The 22,120-nt window shown below is 69.2% G+C and overlaps 3 protein-coding genes and 1 pseudogene across 3 annotated transcripts; 1 reads left to right on the forward strand and 3 right to left on the reverse strand.

Moving 5' to 3' along the window:
- The first annotated feature begins 205 nt into the window (after window positions 1–205).
- NDUFV1 (NADH:ubiquinone oxidoreductase core subunit V1) lies at window positions 206–5,460 on the forward strand. Its single transcript, XM_036416666.2, has 10 exons — window positions 206–363; window positions 1,230–1,312; window positions 1,385–1,555; window positions 2,446–2,629; window positions 3,315–3,504; window positions 3,861–4,073; window positions 4,267–4,433; window positions 4,854–4,935; window positions 5,068–5,213; window positions 5,311–5,460. The coding sequence occupies exons 1-10, from the start codon at window positions 292–294 to the stop codon at window positions 5,395–5,397; spliced, it is 1,395 nt and encodes a 464-aa protein (XP_036272559.1). The 5' UTR covers window positions 206–291; the 3' UTR covers window positions 5,398–5,460.
- Window positions 5,461–5,754: 294 nt separating this feature from the next.
- On the reverse strand, window positions 5,755–9,906 carry LOC118706926 (annotated as a pseudogene).
- Window positions 9,907–10,099: 193 nt separating this feature from the next.
- Window positions 10,100–13,124, reverse strand: NUDT8 (nudix hydrolase 8). The gene is made up of 4 exons (XM_036416681.2): window positions 12,876–13,124; window positions 12,275–12,407; window positions 11,671–11,748; window positions 10,100–11,579 (listed from the first exon to the last, which is right to left on the reverse strand). The coding sequence occupies exons 1-4, from the start codon at window positions 13,067–13,069 to the stop codon at window positions 11,346–11,348; spliced, it is 639 nt and encodes a 212-aa protein (XP_036272574.1). The 5' UTR covers window positions 13,070–13,124; the 3' UTR covers window positions 10,100–11,345.
- Window positions 13,125–14,783: 1,659 nt separating this feature from the next.
- Window positions 14,784–21,244, reverse strand: TBX10 (T-box transcription factor 10). Its single transcript, XM_036416607.2, has 8 exons — window positions 21,238–21,244; window positions 18,684–18,951; window positions 17,890–17,991; window positions 16,860–17,031; window positions 16,357–16,512; window positions 16,063–16,130; window positions 15,677–15,771; window positions 14,784–15,281 (listed from the first exon to the last, which is right to left on the reverse strand). Exons 1-8 carry the CDS (start codon window positions 21,242–21,244, stop codon window positions 14,992–14,994), a joined length of 1,158 nt encoding a protein of 385 aa, XP_036272500.1. The 3' UTR covers window positions 14,784–14,991.
- Between the last annotated feature and the right edge of the window lie 876 nt (window positions 21,245–22,120).

The following is a 22,120-nucleotide window of genomic DNA, read 5'->3' on the forward strand; positions in this document are numbered from 1 at the left end:
GTGCGGAAGCAATCGCTCAGAAAGTGGCCAGAGGTTGCCCCAGGGAGCAAGTGCTTACAGCCCGGCGGGAGAAGCAAGGCGCGTCGGACTACATTTCCCAGCAGCCCCAGCGTTACTCAGGCCACTTCCGGTCTCTCCCAGAGGGCGGGGCGAAGGGCGGGGCGGGAGAGGCGCAGGGATGCCTGGGCGCGTGACGCGCTTCCTGTGCGCCGCCCGGCGTTCGGGTCGCGCGGGTTCCTCGGCGGAGATCCGTGAAGGTGACAGCGGGAGGTGACTGTGCTGGCCCCCGCGATGCTGGCGGCGCGGCGGCTGCTCGGCGGGTCGCTCCCCGCGCGGGTGTCTGTGCGATTCAGCGGCGACACGGTGAGGCCCGGCCTGGCTCGGAGCAGGGGTGCGAGCGGGCGGGTCTCGCCGCCGTGTCTCCGCGCGCCGTCCCGCGGGCCTGTGGTGCCTCCTGAGAACCCTCCTGTCTCCCCAGCCCGGCAGGAAGGGGGACCCCCCCCCCCCCCCGGCATGGGTGCAGAGGGGAACGGGTCCCAGCGGGAGGCTGACTCCCGCCCTCCTCCGGCCGTTGTGCAGGTGCAGAAAACCGGAGCGGGTGGTGCACCGCCCGACTCCCCGCTCAGCGCTCTGCTTCCTGCAGCGGCTCTTAGGGGGCCGGATCCGGGAGCCGGTTCCCCAGCGCTCTGAGCCGGGTGCTCACCCCTGGGTTCTGTGGAATCCCGGATCCCACTCTTCTCACCAGTTTCATCCCAAACGGGTCTCCCTCCGCCCGGCCCTAGGGAGACATTTCTTTTCCATCAGCAAACACATTTTGCTCCCAGCATTGTCAGTAACAGATGGCCCTGGCCTAACCAAGGCTCCGTCCAGCAAGACAGCCAGACAGGGAAATGGCCAGGCCATTTCATTGGGCTCAGATAGCCCTCAGCTCAAGTCTGTCTGCGCTTTTGGCTGTATGCCCTTCTGTAAGTTCATTCTGCTCCGAGCCTCAGTTCCCTCCTCTGGAAACTCACTCCTGTCTCAGCATTATGCGGAATGCCAGGGTTTCGGATGTGCTTACGGGACGTGGTTACTGGGGGTGGTGGTAGCCGTGATGCTCCCAGGGTCCTGAGGCTTAGGCTCCTGCCCTCTCCCCCGCGCAGCCCCGGCTAGTCAGGGGACCTAAGAATCTGGCTTCTGGGTGGCCCCTGGTGGCCCCAGCTGGGCTTCCTGACCCTCTGTGTCCCCAGGCGGCGCCCAAGAAGACCTCCTTTGGGTCCCTGAAGGACGAAGACCGGATCTTCACCAACCTGTATGGACGCCATGACTGGAGGTGAGCTGGCGCCCTGAGCCTGGGGGTCGCAGGGCACGGCCTCCCCTTCACCACCTTCCCTGCTCTGTCCAGGCTGAAAGGTGCCCAGCGCCGCGGTGACTGGTACAAGACGAAGGAGATCTTGCTGAAGGGGCCCGACTGGATCCTGGGTGAGATCAAGACCTCGGGCCTGCGGGGCCGCGGTGGTGCCGGCTTCCCCACGGGCCTCAAGTGGAGCTTCATGAACAAGCCCTCGGACGGCAGGTGCGAGCGGGCGGGGCCGGGCGCGGGAGGACCGCGGGCCTCGGCTGCCGGGGCTTTGCTGCCTCGGAGGGATGAAGCGGGAAAATGTCACTGGAGCTTCCGTAGTTGGGATCCGTTCTCTCTGGCGTTCCTCTGGAATCAGAACAAGATTGTTTTTCAATCCTCACCTGAGATTGTGCTTACTGATTTGAGAGAGAGGGAGGGAGGAAGGGAGGGCAACACTGATGTGAGAGAGAAACATCCATCAGTTCTCTCCCTTGTACACCCCTACGGGGGATGAACCTGCTCCCTAGGTATGTGCCCCGCCCGGGGATCGAACCCAGAACCTCTGGTGTTCGGACAGTGCTCCGACAGACAGCCGGGTCAGGGCAGCAGACAATTTGACTCGGGCGACTTAATTGATCAATTCCTAGCTCTGCCTTCTAATCATTAAGCTTGGGCAGTCTCTTGGCCTTTTTGATCCTCAGCGATCTTTTCTTTAAATGGATGTTATCTTTTGTGGGGATTAAAGAGAGAGTGTTTGAATACCTGCTCATTGGTCAGCACATAGAAAGGAAATGATACACGTCAGCTACCTCGCCTCCTCCTGGCCTCAGCGATATGGCGGGGGTTCAGAAAGCCCTTTGTGACCAAGAGCAGAGTGTGGGCTCCGGGAAGCACAGAGAGAGACCTGTGGACAGCAGAACCAGGCCTTTCCTGTCAGAGGCCACAGGGGGAACATCGGTGAGCTCCTGTCATCGGTGCTGAGCAGGCAGAAGCCTGGGAACGTGTTGGGAGGCAGCGGGGGATTGGCTGTCAGAGGAGACATCTTGGAGGCGTGGCTGGGAGAGGGGGGTTGAGAGACCCTTCCTGGTGACCCTGCAGCCTGACTGACCTGCTGGCCCCCACAGGCCCAAGTACCTGGTGGTGAACGCGGACGAGGGGGAGCCGGGCACCTGCAAGGACCGGGAGATCATGCGTCACGACCCCCACAAGCTGGTGGAAGGCTGCCTGGTGGGCGGCCGGGCCATGGGGGCGCGCGCCGCCTACATCTACATCCGCGGGGAGTTCTACAACGAGGCCTCCAACCTGCAGGTGGGCTGGGGGGGCACTGCGGAAGAGCGCACTACCCACTGAGCTGCACAGTCATTTTACCGCCTGACCTGGCGGGGTCCATGGGAGAGTGCCGGCCACTCCTGCATGTGCGGGATTGGGACAGGCCCCAGAGGCCCCCTCTGGCCGCCCGTACACTCCAGGCTCACCGGGGGAGGTTTTCCGTGGCGCCATGACTTCTCGCGTGTGGGGGCCTCGTAAGGGGGCATATTTCCTGCGGAAGGGGCCGTGACCAAGGGGTGATGCTTAGATTCTTAGCCTGGTGATGCCTGTGTATAGGGCCCACGCAGTAGCATCGAGTATAAAATGTATTGTTATTACATACTTTAAAGTTAAACCTCTAGGTCTTTCCCTCTATTGCAGAAGCAGTACTTATTGTGAAGATAGGAAGCCACGAGGAAAATCTCACACAGATCCGCTGCTTGCTAAATCCTTCATTATTCTAAAACCTTTCTTTTAAACATAGATGTAGTTGGAGAGTTTTTAAGTTGTTACAGTGCATGCACTCTGTACAGCCCTCGCCCCTCCCTGAGCGTCCTCCGTTCCTGTCAGAAGGGGCTTTGCCCTGGATTTGGTGACGGGCCTGTATTCTCCCCCCTCTGCCCCCACACCCACCACAGTGTCCCCAGGCCCCTGGACAGTGACCTCACTGTGGCCCTGCCCGCAGGTGGCCATCCGAGAGGCCTACGAGGCCGGTCTGATCGGCAAGAACGCCTGCGGCTCCGGCTACGACTTCGACGTGTTCGTGGTGCGCGGGGCCGGGGCGTACATCTGCGGGGAGGAGACCGCGCTCATCGAGTCCATCGAGGGCAAGCAGGGCAAGCCGCGCCTGAAGCCGCCCTTCCCCGCAGACGTGGGTACGGCCCGGCCCAGCCTCCTGGGCCTGTCCTAGGTCTGCGGGACCGGGGCCTGGTCTTCCTTAGGGGATTTCTGAGTTCCTTCTGCTCTGGGGCCAGACACGGGGAGCAGGTGGTAACAACACGAGGCTCCACCAGTGCCACCTCCTCAGCCCCACGCCAGGCACCAGGTCCCCTCCAGCCCTCCGGAGCCAAGGACATGGTGGGAACAGGCGGTGCAGGACCCGCTGGCCTGGGGTCCGGGGGGCGGGGGTGGGTGAGAGTGATAAAGCAGAAGGGGGCGCTCTGCCATGGGAGCGGGACCCTGGACAGACCCATTGCCAGGAAACCGCCCCATCTGTCCCCTTGCCCCGCAGGAGTGTTTGGCTGCCCCACCACCGTGGCCAACGTGGAGACGGTGTCCGTGTCCCCCACCATCTGCCGCCGAGGGGGCTCCTGGTTCGCCAGCTTTGGCCGCGAGCGGAACTCGGGCACCAAGCTGTTCAACATTTCTGGCCACGTCAACCACCCGTGCACTGTGGAGGAGGAGATGTCGGTGCCGCTGAAGGAGCTGATTGAAAAGCACGCGGGTGAGGCCTGGGGCTTGGGGGCCAGGGGGCAGGGGCAGGGGGCAGGGGGGGGGGGGCGGGGGGCAGGGCATTCGTGGAGAGAGCCAGGGCTGGAAGGGCCTGGGGCTGGGGCAGGGTTGACAGGCCCTGGACTCAGGACGAGGCCCGTTTGCTGGCCTGGCCCTGACACCATCATTTCGGGGACGTCCCCCAGGGGGCGTCACGGGCGGCTGGGACAACCTCCTTGCTGTGATCCCCGGCGGCTCGTCCACCCCACTGATCCCCAAGTCTGTGTGCGAGACGGTGCTGATGGACTTCGACGCGCTGGTGCAGGCCCAGACGGGGCTGGGCACGGCCGCGGTGATCGTCATGGACCGCTCGGTAAGGGCTGGCCGCTCCCACCCTGTGCCTGCGCCTGCGCCTGCGCCTGCGCCTGCGCGGTTCCCGCCGTGGCTGGCCCGGCCCTGCAGCCCGAGATGCAGGAGGCACGGGGAGCGAGGCGGGGCTGGGGCAGGTGCCATGGAGAAGGGCCTGCAGGACGCCCGGGGAGGGCCGGGGAGCGAGGCGGCGCTGGGGCAGGTGCCACGGAGAAGGGCCTGCAGGACGCCCGGGGAGGGCCGGGGAGCGAGGCGGCGCTGGGGCAGGTGCCGCGGAGAAGGGCCTGCCGGACGCCCGGGGAGGGCCGGGGAGCGAGGCGGCGCTGGGGCAGGTGCCGCGGAGAAGGGCCTGCCGGACGCCCGGGGAGGGCCGGGGAGCGGCGGGCCGGTCTGGGCCCAGGCTCACTGTCCTCTGTCCCTCCAGACGGACATTGTGAAAGCCATCGCCCGCCTCATCGAGTTCTACAAGCACGAGAGCTGCGGCCAGTGCACGCCCTGCCGGGAGGGTGAGCGCCAGGCGGCGGGGGGCGCTCTGGCTCGCCCGGGCCTGGGTGGGCAGGTCAGCGGAGGAGTGGGCTCTGGGCCCTGAGGAAAAGGTGCGCCGCTGCCGTGGCCTCAGTCTCTTCCCTCGGCCGCAGGTGTGGACTGGATGAACAAGGTGATGGCCCGCTTTGTGAGGGGGGACGCCCGGCCGGCCGAGATCGACTCGCTCTGGGAGATCAGCAAGCAGATAGAGGGCCACACCATCTGCGCGCTGGGCGACGGGGCCGCCTGGCCCGTGCAGGTACCCGCGCCCCGCTCCGGCGCTCGCTGCCCTGCTGAGAGCCCCGGGCCTTGGGTCTTTAGACCCCGTTCACACCGTGTCCCCCCCCCCCCTCCAGGGCCTGATCCGACACTTCCGGCCGGAGCTGGAGGACCGGATGCAGCGGTTTGCCCAGCAGCACCAGGTCGGGCAGGCCGCCGCCTGAGCCTGCTGCCCCGGCTGGTGTCCTCGTCCAGACGGCGGGACAATAAAGCCAGTGCCGCCCACTGTCCTGCTGCGGCTTCTCTGTGGCCTTGCTCTGCCCCTGCCCGGGGCCCAGCGCTCAGGGGCCCGTTTGCCAGCTGGGGAGGCTGGGGCGGGATAGCCAGCTCCAGGTCGTGCCGCGAATCCAGACTGGCCTCCCGTGCGTCAGTGAGTCTGTCCTGAACACCCAGCCTTCAGGGCAGGCAGCTGGGTCTGGGTCCACCCCTGGGCCCCTGAGGCTGGGGACTAGGAGAGCAGGGTGAGGAGAGCAGGGTCCAGTTTGCCCTGTGCGGTGATGGGCCAGGAAAGAAGCTTGTTCAGTCTGCGTTGGAGAGGTTTATTCCTGCTTTGACACTGGACACGTGGAAGTGGGGGAGGGAAACAGTTTGACGAGGGGATGGACACGGGGCGAGGCAGCCCCGGTTCCTCCCACCTCTGGGAGGCGTGTGGGTCGGGGTGGGGAGGAGCAGTGAGCAGGGCCGGGCCAGGTGCCCAGCTGGTCGCTGAGCTGGAGGGGCGCGCTGCCGTCCAGCGGGTGCCACAGCTCCAGCCGGCGGTCACTGTGGCCCAGGCACTCGCTCCAGTGCCGCTGGCGCTGCCCGCTGGCCCGGCCGCTCAGCTGCACCCTGCCTGGATTGGGGAGAGCGGTCAGGAGACGTGTGGAGCCCCTTGGCCCCCACCCGGCTCCCTGCATTCCACTCACCAATGAAGTCATTGGCCGAGTCCAGGTCATAGTCCCACACGGACGCCAGAGGGTCCTCTGGCCAGCTGCTCCCTGCGGCCTGTGCAGAAGAACTGCGGGAAGAGAGGAAGGAAGGCGCTCGGGTCCCTCCCGGCCTCAGAAACAGGCCCAGGCGGCGAGGGGCTTGGGCCAGCGGACCTGTGTGCTCTCACTGAGGCGGGGTGCTGACCCCCACCCAGAGCAGCAGGCCTGCCTGGGCCTGGCCCTGGCCCACCTCATTGGATTCGGGGTTCAGGGTCTTCTTCCGAACGCTGGTCTTGTACTCAGTTTTCTTCCCCACGTTGGGATGCAGGGACCTGGTTGGGGGACGGGGTCGGGTGAGGGGTGGCTCTGGAGAGAGGAGCCCAGAGGACTCCCAGCCCGCCACCTCTGCCACACTCAGGCGGACGAAGGGTCCGAGGAGCCGTTAGGGGCCAGGTGGGCGCCCCGCAGCACCCCGACCAGCAGGCGCCCCGCTGGGAGCTGTAGCACAGGGACAGCAGGATGCGCCCGCGCTCCTCCCCGCCGCCTCGGCCACCTCCTGCGGGGCCAGCGGGGCAGCCCTGCGCCACAGCCCGCCGCCCGCCCGCCCGCCAGTGCCAGCCAGGGTGCGAGCTCCTACGGCCAGTGGTCTAACTTCGTGGCTCAGTTTCACGCTCGTGGGCCTGGTGCCCTGGAAGGCAGTTGCCCGGGCCAGCCGTACCTCCAGAAGCTAAGAAGGGGAGGGGCTTGCTCAGGCCTCCCGACCGGCAGGTCACAGGTTTGCCGTGGATAGGAGGGGAACTGAGGCTGAGAGCCAGACTGGCCGGGCACATGTGATGGGCTCCCAGAGGGCCCAGCACCCTCCCGCTGGGAAAGCCGCGTCTCGGGAGCTGCACAGGTCCTCCCCGTACAACACCCGCCCTCCGCCCCCCGTCCTGGGACCAGCCGCCCTCCTTGGGCCCCCCGCCCCTGTCCTGGGACCAGCCACCCTCCGCCCCCCCTCAAACCCCCCCCCCCCCATCCTGGGATCAGCCGCCCTCCTCGGGCCCCCCGCCCCTGTCCTGGGACCAGACGCCCCCCGCCCCCCCGTCCTGGGACCAGCCGCTGAACACCTTTTGCCACACTCGCCCTGGTGCTTCCAAGAGGAGCCCCGGGGGAGGCCGGGAAGGACGTTTCTCCCAAACGTAACCTAGGATTCGATTTGCAGGAAGTCCAGCCGCCGGGCCAACATCTAGCTCTTCCTGTGGGAGTGTCCGTGGGCACCTGCAGTGAGCGCGACAGGCGGTGGGTGGCACAGGCTGCCAGCCCCAGGAGGTGCACTTGCCTGGCCTTGTTTAGGCACCAGCTGCAGTACCTTGTGGCTCCACTAGGGGGCAGGGCAGTAGCACGACCTTCCATCAGAGGGGCCTGGGCCAGTCCTGCCTCAGTCGTCTTTGGTCTCCCCTGGGGCCCCTCCAGTTACTGTCACTGCCTCCCGACAAGCGCTGGTCTAGGGGTGCCAGCCCCAGGAGTGGCACCCACAGTGACCCCCGGGAGCAGCCAGGGAGCCCCACCTTGTCCATTCTCGCCTGCCCTCCCGCTGCTCCGGCCACACAAATCCCAGCAGTTTCAGCATCTGCCTCCAGGGGCCTGGGTCTCTGCACCCGCCTCCCCGAGGGCTCTGCGTATCCCTGCTGTTCCCCAGGGCTCAGCCTCAGAACGTTCCTCCCAGCCCACCTCACCTGCCTGGTACCCGAGCACCCAGGCCTGTCCCCTGCACAGCCTGCTCAGTGCCACCGTCCCACGCACCGCGCACAGGGACACGTGTGTCCTACACAGCATGTGCAGGGACATGTGTGTCCTACGCACCACGCATGGGGACACATGTCCTACGCACCGCATACGGGGACACGTGTGTCCTACACACCGCGCACGGGGACACGTGTGTCCTATGCAGCGTGTACAGGGACACGTGTGTCCTACGCACCACGTATGGGGACACGTGTGTCCTACGCAGCGTGTACAGGGACACGTGTGTCCTACGCACCACGTACAGGGACACGTGTGTCCTACGCAGCATGTACAGGGACACGTGTGTCCTACGCAGCGTGTACAGGGACATGCCACGGGACATGTTCAGGCGCTCCGGCCTCTTGGTCTGAAAGAGCAGAGAGCCGGTCACCTTGTCTCCCTCCCGCCCCGCCCCTCCCCAGCTCCCCAGCACACGACTGTGGACCCCAAAGCCCACCTTGTGTGCCCCCCGCCTCACCGGCCTCCGCTTCTCCAGACACAGGCTGAAGCTCCGGGCTCGGCTGGGCACCAGCTTCCGCAGGGGCAGACGCAGGGGCACCGCGGCTGCAGCCGGGGGTCCTCACACACCAGCCTGGAGGCCCCGGTCAGACGGGCAGGCGAGCCCCCTCCCCCCGCTCCCCGTGGCCCGGCTCCGGCCCCACTGCAGGGTCCTGCGCCCGGCGTCCTGGGTGAGGCCGTGATACGTGACGTCTCTTCCCAGACCGGCCCCCACGTGCCCCGCCGTGCGCGTCCTCAGCTGGCTGGCCTGGGGGCCGGCCGGGGTCAGGGCGCCTCGGCCCCGGGCCCCCCAGGCCGCCGCCCTCCCAGGACCCCGGGGTGCAGCTGCCGTGGGAGCTCAGGCCTGCGGGCCGGGCGGGGTCTCAGGCGGGGGGAGGGCCGAGGGCAGCAGTAGGAGCCGGGTCTTGCCCTCACCTTGCTGGCCCCTGGCAGCAGGTTGGCTTTGACGTAGGTGTCCAGGGAGCCTGAGGCTGGTGGCTTGAGGCCCTGGGGGGGGGGGGGGAGCGATAGATGTGGGCCAGGCTGAGGCCCAGGCCCACAGCTCAGCCCGCCCAGCCTACCTTGGCACGGTGAGCCATGCAGTGCAGGGCGCTGTTGTCCGCATCAAAGGGGAGGGTGAACTCGGTGCCCAGGGCGGCTGAGGGAGGCGGCACGCAGGTCAGTTCCTCTTGCTCCTGCCCCCGTGGCACCGTGCCTCCTGCCCTGCCGCACAGGCCAGGTGCCCGGGACACCCAGACCCCGTCCTGGCCGGGCCGGCCCAGGTTGCCCTCGCCCCCTGCCCCGCGCACTGCTGTCGCCCGGGTCTCCCTCCGGCTCCGGGTCTGGCGGCGGCTGGGGTGCAGAGCAGATGGCGGGGGACACTGCGGGGTGTGGGTCTGGGGCGCGCAGGGCAGGCTCGGCGAAGGGGTGGAAGAGGGGGAAGTAGTCGGAGATGAGGCGGATGAGCCGGATGGGCCCGGGTTCACGTCGATGGCCACGTGCTCCTGCATGCTCACCCGCGGCGGCGCCGCCAGCCGGCCGCCCCCGCGCCGCCCCCCGCCCCCGCGCCCGCCATGGGGCTCAGACGGGGAGGGGCTCAGACAAGCCCCCTGGACTGGATGGGAGGGGAGCACCCTGGGCCGAGGCAGGGTGGAGCGGCGTCGAGGCGGGTGCTGAGGAGGACCTGCGGACAGAGGCAGGGTGGGTGGGTGGGTGGGTGGGTGGGGAAGGGGGGCTCCAGCCTGGAGGGGGACTCGGCGGCCGGGGGTGCCTGCTGGGCTCCTTACCTCTCTGAGCTCCGCCGCCCGGCTCTGCCCGCTGCCGGCACTGGGTGTGACCAGGCCTCCTGGTACCGGCAAGGGAGGGGGAGGGCGGGGCTCAGAGCCCACTCGGGCTCAGGAGAGGGCACTCCCCTGCCCTGACTCCAAGGGCCCGACTTAGCTCTGGGCAAGGGGGCCAGCCCCTCCCCCTATTCACAGGCTGCGGTTATTTTTACTCCATCACGGGCCCTGCTCCGAGGCGGGTGCCCAGTGACGGGTGAGGGCGATGGGAGGGGTGAGAGGGAAGGGGTGCAGGGGGAGGGAGCATGTGGGGAGGTGTGGAGGAAGGGCGGGTGTGGGACTTTGGGGGGCGAAGAGGGGTGTAAGGGGTGGGGAGGGGAGGGCTTATGTGGAATGGGGGGTGCCTGGGAAAGGGGGGCGCTTGGGGAGGAGGGCATCTGCGGTCTGGCCCCTTGCAGCTCACGCTTCTGGCACGTGGGTCAGATCACACCCACTCCTCTCTCCTTTACGGGCCTGAGGCACGGCCCTGGCACCCCCATCTCCCCGTTACTCCTCACGGTTTCCGTGAACACCGGGCTCTGTGCCCGGCGGCTGCTGCCCCAACCGTCCTGCCCCGCCCTCCGGCCCGGCTCACTCCTGCCTCCAGAGTCAAGGTCACTCTGCAGGGGAACTCGGCTGGCTTTCACCTGCTCGGCATCCCCCTTCCCAGTGGTCCTTTGGCGGCCGCCCCCTCCCTATTCCCAGCCTGGGGGTCCACCCTCCTCCCCAGGGCTGTGCCCCAGATCCTGCCAGGCAACAGCTCCAAACCCAGCAGCCGCACGGCAGGTTACCCTGGCCGAGTGGAACACGGGGCCACCTGAGCTGCGGCCCTCTCCGCCCCTCTCCCTGGAGTGGAGACGGTCCTGGGGATGAGGCCGGCCAGAGGGAGAGCCCCTGGATGCAGCCATGCCTGAAGCTACGCGAACCCTGCATTCACAATCACCATTCCAGCCAGTGGGTGGCGTTCCCCATCACTTGTCCTGGCTAATACTGCCCAGTCCACCTGCCAAAGTCCAACTGACCCCCTCAACTCTCACAGAACACTGCATAACTCCCCTGTGATTTACACGTGACCGTTCAATGTGCAGCCACAGGGGCATCTGGTCCAAGGTCTCCCCTAGTCTGAGCCCCTCCCAACCCCCAGAGGCCAGGACAGCATCTGCTGGTCCCCAGATGGGGCCCCGCCCAGCAGCTGGAGCGCGGTGGGCGCTCCTCGTCAGGGCTGCTCCCCAGACTCCCGCGGCCCAGCACGGGGTCCGCCAGGCACGGCGGAAGGAGCACACGTGGCTGAGGGTCTGGGCTCGAGTCCGAGGGGGCCTGGTTCAAACCCAGCGTGGTCAGGGCGTCTGTCCTCTCGGAGCCCAGGCTCACCAGCCAGGGTCAGCGTCGGCCCACCTCACGGGGCCGAGGCGAGGGTGAAACGAGAGCAGTGATGCCAAGTACCCGGTGCAGGGTACGCGCCACTGCGGGCTGACAGTGTGCTCAGACGGGTGCCCCAGCCAGGAGCCCGCTGTCCCACGGGGTCTGCTCGAGGTCGGGCCCTGGCGCAGAAGATGCAGTCGCCAGAGTCGGTAAAGGCGCTTTATTCAGTCCCGAGGCCGAGCTGCCGAGGACCAGCCTTCAGCCCCGGAGCCGCCATGCCCGGGGGATCTCCAGGCGGGGCTGGTAGGCGCCCGGCGCCAGGACCTGCAGGGCGAACTCGGTGATGACGGCCGTGAGCCCCCAGACGCGGTGCGGGCCGTGGAGGAAGACGGGCATTGTGTAGCGGAAGTGGCCGCCCTTGCAGAAGTGGGTGTAGCCCTGGTGCTGCGCCTGCAGCAGGTGGGCCAGGGGCAGCGCGAACACCTCCTCCACCTGTGGACAGGAGGGGCGGACGGAGGGCCGGCCATGGCGGCCCCCTTTTCCCCCCCGACAGCAGGGACCCCGGAGTCCCGGCCCTGCTCACCTCCTCAGGGTTGGGCTGGAGGTTCTGGGGATCCAGTGGGCCCACACCGGCCAGCACCGGCACCACGGAGTTCTGTGCCTGGGCCAGGAAGGCAGGCGGTCAGGGGAGGCCTGGCCGTGGCAGGCCTTTGGGCTGGAGCGGGGGCTGAGGAACACCGCACCCTCGCCATCCGGAGGCCTGGAGCCGCCACGGCCGGTCCCTCTGGCCCTGTCCTGCGGGGGGCTCCCTCCAGCCACGCCGACTGCCTCGAGTTCCCATTCAGCCTCTGGGCCTTCGCAGACTGTTCCCTCCACTTAGAAAACCTTCCCTTACCTGTACGACCCTAAAACCTGCCCTGTGGGGTCTTCCCAACACTCATCCCCAAACTGGCTCATCCCCACGCCGCCTCCCCCGGACCTGAGCCCCAGCGCCCGTCCCTGTGAGAAGAGGGCACAATAGCCCCGGTGGGTTGTGGGGGGCGGACGAGGAGGGGCAGGCAGGTGCCGGTGCCCTGCGTTCCACCCAGCCCTGCTGGAGCCCAGGACCTGCTCCTGTCCGGGGTCCGGGGCGCGCCCGGGGCAGGCAGAGTGGGCGCCCGGGGTGGCCGGGAGCCGGGCGGGCTCACCTGGTCAAACACGGGCTGCAGGACACCCCACACGCGGTCCTCCGGCACCGCCAGGCCCAGCTCCTCCTGGGTCTCCCTCAGGGCCGTGTGCACCACATCCCGGTCCCCCGGGTCACTCTTGCCGCCTGGGAAGCTGACAGGCGCGGCGGTGAGGCGGAGGCCAGGGACGCCCACGCTCCCGCCCCAGTTCCCAGCGCGGCTCCGGAAGCCACCGGCCTCTCCGGTCCGGGCCTCCCTGAGCCACGGCGGGGAGGGAGAGGCCCCGGACTCAGACGTGCAAACCCGGTCTGCGGTGGCCCCGGCGGGGTCCCAATTCCCGCCCGGGGCGCGGCCGGGGCGGGGGCCAGAAAGCCCGCCCAGGCTCCCCAGGCTCAGGGACCCCGATCTTCCCGCAGAGGCCGGAGGGCGCCCCTTTCAGAGGGGTCACAGCCCCGCGGGGTGTCCCAGGCGGGAGGTGCTGCGGGCACCTTCGAGGGGCCCCGCGGCGCCGGGCCCGGGCTCCCCGCAGACCCGTGCCCGGAGGCGGAGACCGAGGCGGGGCTCAGCGTCCCCGGTGCGGCGGCCCTGCCAGCGGGGCGCGGAGCGGAGGGCCGGGCGGTACCTGACGTCGCCCTTGTGCCTCCCGGCCAGGCGGCTGGACCGCAGCGGGTAGAGCAGCGCCGGGGCCCCGCGCACCGAGCACAGCGGCACGAGCACCGCGGCCGCCGCGGGCCGCGCGCGGAGCCGGGCCGTGGCCGTGGCCAGCAGCTGCCGGCAGCGCCGCTCGCCCTCCGCCGACAGGCAGTCGGGCAGCATGTCCGGCCCGCGCCGCCGCTCCTGCCGGGCCGGGCCGCGGGCGGCGCTCAGGGACCCGGGGGCGGAGCTTAGGGACCCGGGGGGCGGCGCTCAGGGACCCGGGGGCGGCGCTCAGGGACCCGGGGGCGGCGCTCAGGGACCCGGGGGCGGCGCTCAGGCACCCGGGGGCGGTGCTTAGGGACCCGGGGGGCGGTGCTCAGGGACCCGGGGGGCGGCGCTTAGGGACCCGGGGGGCGGCGCTCAGGGACCCGGGGGGCGGCGCTCAGGGACCCGGGGGGCGGCGCTCAGGGACCCGGGGGGCGGTGCTCAGGGACCCGGGGACGGCGCTCAGGGACCCGGGGGCGGCGCTCAGGGACCCGGAGGGCGGCGCTCAGGGACCCGGGGGCGGTGCTCAGGGACCCGGGGGCGGTGCTCAGGGACCCGGGGGCGGAGCTCAGGGACCCGGGGGGCGGCGCTCAGGGACCCGAGGGCGGCGCTCAGGGACCCGGGGGGCGGCGCTGGAGTGGCCCGACGCCCCGCCCCGCCCCGGCCGGGCCTGCGGGCTCCGAAGTTGCCCAGGCGGTTTAGAGGCGAGGCCTGTGCGAGGGGCGTGGCCTGCGCCGGGCGTGACCCATATAGGGGCGTGGTCTATGCGGAGCGTGGCCTCGCAAGGGCGGCCTCCAGGAGGGGAAGCGGGGGCGGGTCCATAAGGGGCGTGGCCTGTGTAAGAGGCGTGGCCTGGTAAGGGGCGTCGTCTTGCTAAGGGCAGACTCCTGGAGGGGAAGCGGGAGCGGGCCCGGTAGGGGCGTGGCTTTATGTAAAAGGCGTGGTCTCTGTGGGGCGTGGCCTCGCAAGGGGCGGGCTCTAAAGAGAAAGCGGGAGGTCCGGAAAAGGCGTGACCTGTGTGAGGGGCGGGCCGGAAGGGGCGTGACCTGTTCAAGGGTCGGGCCGGAAGGGGCGTGGCCTGTGTCCTCGCTGCCCGCAGAGGCGGCGGGGCGGGGCGGGGCTGGGGTGCATGTCAGGCTCCTGTGTCCTCCACCTTCGGTCGTGCTCGGCCCGGGGACCGAACTCAGGCCTTCGGACACGGAGCTCAGGAATCGGGGTGCCTTGCTGCTGAGGCCCCGCCGGCTCCCCGCCCTGCGCCCTTGTGTGTCCGTTCCCCTCCGAGGGCCTGACAGCAAGGGCTCCAAGATGGGCGGAGTCGGCGTTAGGGGTTCAGGGGCGCCCTAGGATATCAGGGCCGCGCCGCCCTCCGGCTCCTGGGGACACACCCCGCCCCGCCTTCCCCGTTCCAGGCCCCGCCCCTCTCCGCTCCTCTGGGTGCTGGTTCAAAGGTGGCTTTCTCCAGGCGCTGCCCCGGGTCAGTTCTGATCAGATTCTCAAATCCCTCCCCCACCCACCTTGGCCCCTGTGGTCATTGCCTGCTGTGGTTCTGGAACCTCAGCCAGACCCTGGCCCCTGAGGGCCAGACCCCAGCCCACGCCCAGCACCGGGACGTTGAGCGGCACGTGTCCTCAAACCTTGACTTTGAGCAAGAACCTCTCTGAGCTGCAGTTCAGCCTCATCCGGGCACACGGCAGGGAGCAGAGCTCCCCTCCCACCCAGCCCTGCGCCAGGGCCCGGGAGAGCTCTGGGTGCCTGCAGCCCAGGCTCCGGCCTTCAGCGTCCCTGAGCCCTCCCCCCTCAGCCCTGCGGACAGAGGGCTCTGACCACCGTGCCAAACAGTTTAATGTGTGGGGAGGAGGGGGGGCAGAGTCACCCCCACAGCAGAAGGGCACAGGTTGGGGGGTAAGAGGCCTGGTTCCAAGCCTGGCACTATCCCAGCCTCCCCCTCTGGGCTTCTGTGCTCACTGCTCCCCTCGGGAAGGGAGGGGTCTGTGCAGAGGTGAGGCTGGAGGGCGTGGGGTCCAGGGTCAGAGGCCTCTGCCCACAGGGTACCCTCGTCACTGAGGGTCCTGGTGGGACCTCAGGCACGTGGCAGTTGGGGACAGGAGCCCCAGCCCAGCTTGGAGGCGCAGGCCCCCCTGATCCCTGCCAGCCCGGACGCCGGGGAGGGGGTACGGTGTGGGCCGGGCCCTTGGGATGCCCAGAGAGCTGGAGGCTCTGGGGTACAGGTCCTGGAAGGCGAGGGCCCGGTGGGCCGCGGGGCCCAGCAGAGCCTCCGGGGTGGCCAGCAGCGGGGGGTGGAGCCGAGCCGGGGGCCTGGCGGTGAGAGCTGGAGCTTTGTTGGGATCTGAGGGAGGAAGTGGGCTGAGTGACCCCAGCCCTCCCCTCACGTCCACTCCTGCCTTCTCCGCGTCTCCCACCTCACGCTGCCCGCCTCAGCCTTGGCTCTCGCTTTGCCTCTGCCTGGAATTTCTCTCACTTTCTCCCTCCCAGGCCTGCCAGGCCCAGCGTGGGAACCACCTCCCCAGGAAGTTCACCTGTTTGCGCCCCCTTCCCCCAGAAACGTGTCCCTACCCTGTCTCTCTGCCTCGGGCCCCACATCGCCTGAGAAATCTCTGCTTCCCCTCTGCCCTCACAGGTGCCCAGCGGCGTGCTGTGTGTGCTGGAGCCTCTTCTTGGAAGCCCTGGGTGCTGGCCCTGGCTTCTCACCCAAGTGCTGGCTCTGGTCCCGCCGGGCCTAACCTTTCTCCTGCTCCGTGGGGCCTGTCAGCGGGCAGGGGCCGAGGCTGCTGCGGCTCCGGGCGGGGACGCCGAGCAGAGGCTGTGCAGACGCGGTCCTGGAGGGCAGGCAGGGGTGGGGCAGGGGGCAGGCAGGGGTGGGCAGGGGGTCAGGCAGGGATGGGGCAGGGGGGCAGGCAGGGGTGGGCAGGGGAGCGGGCGGGGGAGGGTAGGGGGGCAGGCAGGGATGGGCAGGGGTCATGCCAAAGATCTGGTTCCGAGCCGGCCAATGAGACCCCAGGACCCGTCAGTGGGCGTGGCCTCCTAAGGAGCCAGCCCAGCAGGTGCCTGGGGACGGGGCGAGGGGCTGGGCCAGGGCAGCGGGCAGGCCTGGCAGGAGCGGTCAGTACCAGGAGTCCGGGTCACTCTCTCTAAAGCCCTTGGCGAAAGGGTTGCTGGCGATTTTCAGCTGCGTGATCTGCGGGGAAGAGAGTGGTGTGAAGGGTCAGCCCTGAGCTGGGGAGAGGCTGTGGGCATCAGGCTCACCCATCCTCACCCCCCGCCCCCGTCAGGAGGCCCGGCCCCGGCCCACAGCGGGTGTGAGGGCGGGAGTGGCCGGCAGAGAGAGCCCAGGGCTGCGAGGGCGTGTGGCGGCTGAGAGGGAGCCTGTCTCCGGGCGGGTGAAACGGCTGTGGCCGACGCACCCGGTGGTTCTGGTAGGCCGTCACGGCCGTGAACTGCGTCTCGGCGAAGACGAAGGACTTGAAGTTCTCGTGGGCGTAGCGCTCGCTGTCCCTGCGCGGGTCCACGAAGACCACGTGGAAGCGCGGCTGGTAGCGGTGCATGGAGCTGAGGATGATCTGGGGGGGCAGGGGGCAGCAGCTGTCACTGAGGCTGCAGCCGCCCTCCGGGGCCCGCAGTGCCCGGGCCCCCGGGGCTGGGGCATCCTGGCTGCTGTGCTTTCTCTCACACCCACAGGGCGCTGCCCGCCGCCTTCAGCCCTGTCCCCTCCGACCGCCTCGCCCGCCCCGGGGCCTCCAGCATCTGGCCTCTTGTCGCACCCGGCCCCTCGTCACTATCAGGCCCTGCGGAGGCCGGCCCGCCCCCATGGCCCCCACGGCCACGGTCTGGCTCCCGTTTGTCTGTCAGAATCAGGCCCCGAGGCCGGCCCGCCCCCACGGCCCCCATGGCCACAGGCCCAGCTCACGTGGCCGTTGTTGTCCAGCAGGTTGTTGGTGAGCTTGAGCTTGTCGAAGGACACGATCTGGCGCATCCACTGCGCGCCCTTGGCCGGCGAGTCGGGGTGGAAGTGCACGCGGCCCGGCGTGGCCGGGTCCGCCTTGCCGGCCACCAGCCAGGCCGAGCTGTGGAAGGCGTACCTGGGGCAGAGCGAGTGGTGCGGGTGCCGTCCGCATCGCACAGCGCCTCGCCCGCCGGCCCTGGTGCCCGCACGTGGCCCCCTCTTGCCAGGGGGAAGCGGCAGCTCTGAGAGCTTCCTGAGGCTCCACCCGCCGCCCTGGGCTCGCCCTCTCTGCTGTCCCAGCTGGTGCCCACCGCCCACTCCCACCGCCCACGCCGGCTGCCAGGCTGGTGCCCACCGCCCACTGCCCACCGCCCACGCCGGCTGCCAGGCTGGTGCCCACCGCCCACTGCCCACCGCCCACGCCGGCTGCCAGGCTGGTGCCCACCGCCCACCGCCAGCTGCCAGGCTGGTGCCCACTGCCCACCGCCAGCTGCCAGGCTGGTGCCCACTGCCCACTGCCCACCACCCACGCCGGCGGCCAGGCTGGTGCCCACCGCCCACTGCCCACCGCCCACGCCGGCTGCCAGGCTGGTGCCCACTGCCCACCGCCCACTGCCCACCGCCCACGCCGGCTGCCAGGCTGGTGCCCACCGCCCACTCCCACCGCCCACGCCGGCTGCCAGGCTGGTGCCCACTGCCCACTGCCCACCGCCCACGCCGGCTGCCAGGCTGGTGCCCACTGCCCACTGCCCACCGCCCACGCTGGCTGCCAGGCTGGTGCCCACCGCCCACTGCCCACCGCCCACGCCGGCTGCCAGGCTGGTGCCCACTGCCCACCGCCAGCTGCCGGGCTGGTGCCCCTGCCCCACACTCCCCGCTGGTGCCCAGGACAGGCCTCCCTGGTGCTGCCGGATCGGCCCCGCCTCCCGGGGGTGCAGCGAGGGTCGACGCCCCGTCTCAGCGCGGCGGACGGAGCCGCTCCCTGCGGCCGCACCTGTATCTCTTGTCGTCCAGGGGCACGAAGTCCATGAGCAGCGCGTAGTCGGCCAGCGCGTCCATGCCCAGGATCTTCACCTGGAAGGTGGGGAACATCCTCCTGGGGAGGGGGTGCCGGCTGCCTGAGTGCGGCCCCGCCGGCCCCCCGCGTCCCCCCCACTCACCCCCCCCCGCACACCGCCCCCCCCGCTCACCGCCCCCCACCCCCCGCACACCGCCCCCCCCCCGCTCACCGCCCCCCCACCCCCCGCACACCGCCCCCCCCCGCTCAACCCCCCGCACACCGCCCCCCCGCTCAACCCCCCCCGCTCACCGCCCCCCCCTCGCTCACTGCCCCCCCTCACCGCCCCCCCGCTCACCACCCCCCCCCGCTCACCGCCCCCCCCCGCACACCTGCCCCCCCACCCCCCGCTCAAACCCCCCCCCCGCTCACCGCCCCCCCCTCGCTCACCGCCCCCCTCACCGCCCCCCCCCGCTCACCGCCCCCCCCCGCACACCTGCCCCCCCACCCCCCGCTCAACCCCGCCCCCGCTCACCGCCCCCCCCTCGCTCACCGCCCCCCCTCACCGCCCCCCCCCGCTCACCGCCCCCCCCGCACACCTGCCCCCCCACCCCCCGCTCACCGCCCCCCCCCGCTCACCGCCCCCCCCCCCGCACACCTGCCCCCCCCCCGCTCAACCCCCCCCCCCGCTCACCCTCCCCACTCCCCCCCACACGCTGCCCCCCCCCGCTCACCGTCCCCCCCGCGCCCCCTGCACACCTGCCCGCCCCCCCCCCCCCCCCCCCGCACACCTGCCCGCCTTGGTGACGATCATCTCGGTGCCCAGCTGGTTGAACTCCTCCCACAGAGCCTTCATCTCCAGCTGCACCATCACGCCGGACACGTGCGGGTTCTTGGCGCCCTGCGGGGGGCGCTCCGCCGCGGCCGGGGCCCCCGCGGAGCCGGCGGGGAGGCCGGGTGGGAGCGCGGGGACCAGCCGGGGGTCCCAGCCGGAGCTGCTCGCGGGCGGGGGGCAGGTCTCGGAAGCTGCCAGGACCCCGAGGCCCGCGGAGAGGAAGGCTGGGGAGAGAGGACAGAACGTGGGCCCTGCTCGCCCCCGCTCCACCAGCCGGCCCTCAGCCTCCAGGCTGCATGTAGGTGCCTCCTTCTCCAGGAAGTCCTCCCTGACTGCCAGGTCTGGGTGTGTTCCCACAGGTAATGTGACTCAGCATCACCTCGTAAGGCAAATAATTGCTCACTTATCGATCAGACCATCGAACCTCAGAGGGAGGGCAGGGGAGGTGGGGGTAAGGGAGAGAGATCAACCGAAGGACTTGTGTGCATGCATACAAGCCTAACCAGTGGACACAGACACAGGGGGGCGGGGGGCAAAGGGGGAATAAGGACACACATGTAATTCCTTCATGAATAAAGAAACATTTTAAAATAAATACATTAATTAAATGCTCCCGGAGGCCGGAGACCAGGCCTGGCTGGCTCCCGGGGACCTCGGAGCCGTCCGGTGGCCGCGGGGAAATTGTCCCCCTTCCCTGAGCCTCCGCTTCCACCGCCACCCCCAGGGCCTCGCCATGCCTGCATCCCGGGCTGCTGGAGGGGCTGGGAGGCACCTGCGGGGCCTGGCACACAGTTAGCTTCATAGCGACACGCTTTGTAGGTGACGGGACGCCTGGATGGCGGGGTGGGGTGCGGGGGGTCTTTCTCAGCTCCGTGGACACCCCTCAGTTCCCTGGAAGCTCAGCTCTCCTTCGGCGGACGAGGCAGGGGGGTCTCCGTGGAGAGACCACACTCCGGAGACCCCCCCCTTACCACGAGCTCTCTTACCGCCTCCGACCCGGAAACCCCGCCCCGGAGCCAGCTGTCTGCCCCGGCCCCTTACTTTCCCCCAAGATCCTGCCTTCCGACCTGCAGTCCTGGCACCAGCCTTGGCCAAAAGCCGTGTCACCCTCCACCCTCCTGGTCAAACAAGCAAGCACCCTGACTACAGCGATGGGCTGTGTGCGCCCACACGGAGGGTGGTCAGCAGGGCAATCGCAGTGACAGAATGATGTGCTGGTGAGGGCGCGGGGCCGGCCGGTGGGACTGTGAGACGGTGCCGTCGCCGTGGCAACGGAACGGTGGTTCCCCCAAAACGAACCTCAGGATTCCCACGTGGCCCAACCGCCTTGCTCCTGGCGCACACCGGGAGGAACCCAGAGCCGCGGCCGGTGCTCACGGCAGCACTGGCCACAGCGGGCAGTGGCGGAGGCAACGCAGGCGCCGTGCACGGATAAGCAAAGCGTGGTCTGTCCAGACACGGCACTGTGCTGCAGCCTTACAGAGAAGGAGGCTCTGCCCAGCCAGTGTGGCGCAGTGGCTGGGGGCTGGACCTAGGAACCGGGAGGCCGCTGTCTGATTCCCGGCCAGGGCACAGGCTCCATCCCCAGTGCGGGGTGTGCAGGAGGCAGCCGATTGCGGATTCTCTCTGATCACTGATGTTTCTACAATATCTCTTTCTCTCTCCCCTTCTCTCTGAAATAAGCATAGAGAGAGATATTTTTAAAAAGAAGGAAGTTGAGGCCATATGTTGAGTGAAATAGCCAGACAGAAGGACAGATGCTGTACAAGTCCTCTCACAGGAAGTCTAATTCGGAAACAGAAAGTGGGGGAGGGGGAAGGGGAAGGGAGGGTGTAAGGGGACAGTTTAGCGTAACCGGACGCGGAGCGTTCTGGAGATGATGGCGGTGGCGGCTGCCCCTAAACTGAGCGTTTTAAAACGGCCATTTCAATGTTGTGTACATTTCCCACAATTAAAATGTTCAAACTAGAAAAACAAACAAACCCTGAAGCACAAGTGGTTAGTGACAGCCGCCCAGGAGGAGCCCAGGGCCTGGTAACAAACACCAGGGGAGCCCCTGAGCAGAGGTAGAATTTCGGTGTCGGGTGCATGGACAGACAGACAGACAGGTGAGTGGAGGGAGCGTCTGAAGAGGCAAACTGGCCACAGCTGGCACTGGGGAAGCCGTGGTGAGAGGGCGGGGCCGGGACCACGCTGGAGAGGGGCATCTCGCTGAAGCCCGGGGGTGGGCGGCATGTCCGGTCTGCACACCCAGCTTCTTGTCCAGCCCTGACCTTGTGCTGAGGGGTGAGGGACAGGCCCGAGGGCGCCTGCCGATGAGGCTCTCAGCTCCCAGAAGCGGCTCTGACCCCATCATCGCACCCGGATGGCAGGGCGTCCATCAGCCCTGCCCGGACAGCCGGGGTGCCCGCCTCACCCTCTGGCCCGGGCCTGGGTCCAGTGAGGTTTCCTTGGCCCCTGCCCCGCCCCTCCCTCCAGAGCTGGAAGCCCCAGGGCTGCCCACACGGTACCTGCCATGGAGACGCCTGTGTCCAGAAGCAGCCCGGCCACCGGGGCGGGGTGTGGCGGGTGGTCGGCGCCTCCTGGTCTCCTGGTTCCCTCAGCGCACGGCCGCTCTCAGGTGCTCCCTCCGTCTCCGGTCTCCTGGCAGGACTGTCCTGGTTTTACACCCGGTCTGCAGGGGGCCCGGCTCCGACCCCTTTCTCCGAGCCACCGCACGCCGCACCGTCTGAGGCCACCGCCTGCTTGTCCCCCCCGGGCGGCGCGGTGCGGGGAGGGCAGGTGGCAGGCTCTGACGTGGCAAAGCCGCCCTCTCCCCTCCCGGCCCCCTCCCTCCCCGGCCAGGAGCCCCCGCCACTCCTGATCGATGGCCAGCACCGGGGGGCCTGTCTGGAGGAGGAGCTGGGCGTCCGTGGGGCCCAGGCCTGGCTGACTGGAGGGCTGGGCCCATGGGGCCTCGGGGAGGTGGGGGGCCGGGGCAGTGGCGGTCGCTGCTGGGGCTGCAGGGCAGAGACCAGACCCCTGACCGGGGGCCTCCGGATGGAGCCACGGGGAAGATGGCAGGAAACGGAGCAGGCGCTGCAGAGACAGAGCCCGGTGGGCGGGGGGAGCCTGGTGCGCCGCACGGTTTGGCCCAGTGAGCTGCGCTGCACTGGCAGGTCCCTGGCGAGCCCTGTGCCTCGGTTTCCCCAATCGTACAAGGTGCATAATCTAAGGTGACCAGACGTCCCGCTTTTGGCGGGACAGTCCCGGTTTTTTTTAAAATCGGGACTGTCCTGCCAAAAGCGGGACGTCTGGTCACCTTAGCGTAATCTCTCCTGCCTGGGATGGGCGGGAGCCGGCCCCAGCCTGGCTGCGGAGGCCTGTACAGTGCACAGGATGGGAGGCTGGGCT

Source organism: Pipistrellus kuhlii, unplaced genomic scaffold, assembly GCF_014108245.1.
Source record: "Pipistrellus kuhlii isolate mPipKuh1 unplaced genomic scaffold, mPipKuh1.p scaffold_m20_p_56, whole genome shotgun sequence".
NCBI classification, from domain to species: domain Eukaryota; kingdom Metazoa; phylum Chordata; class Mammalia; order Chiroptera; family Vespertilionidae; genus Pipistrellus; species Pipistrellus kuhlii.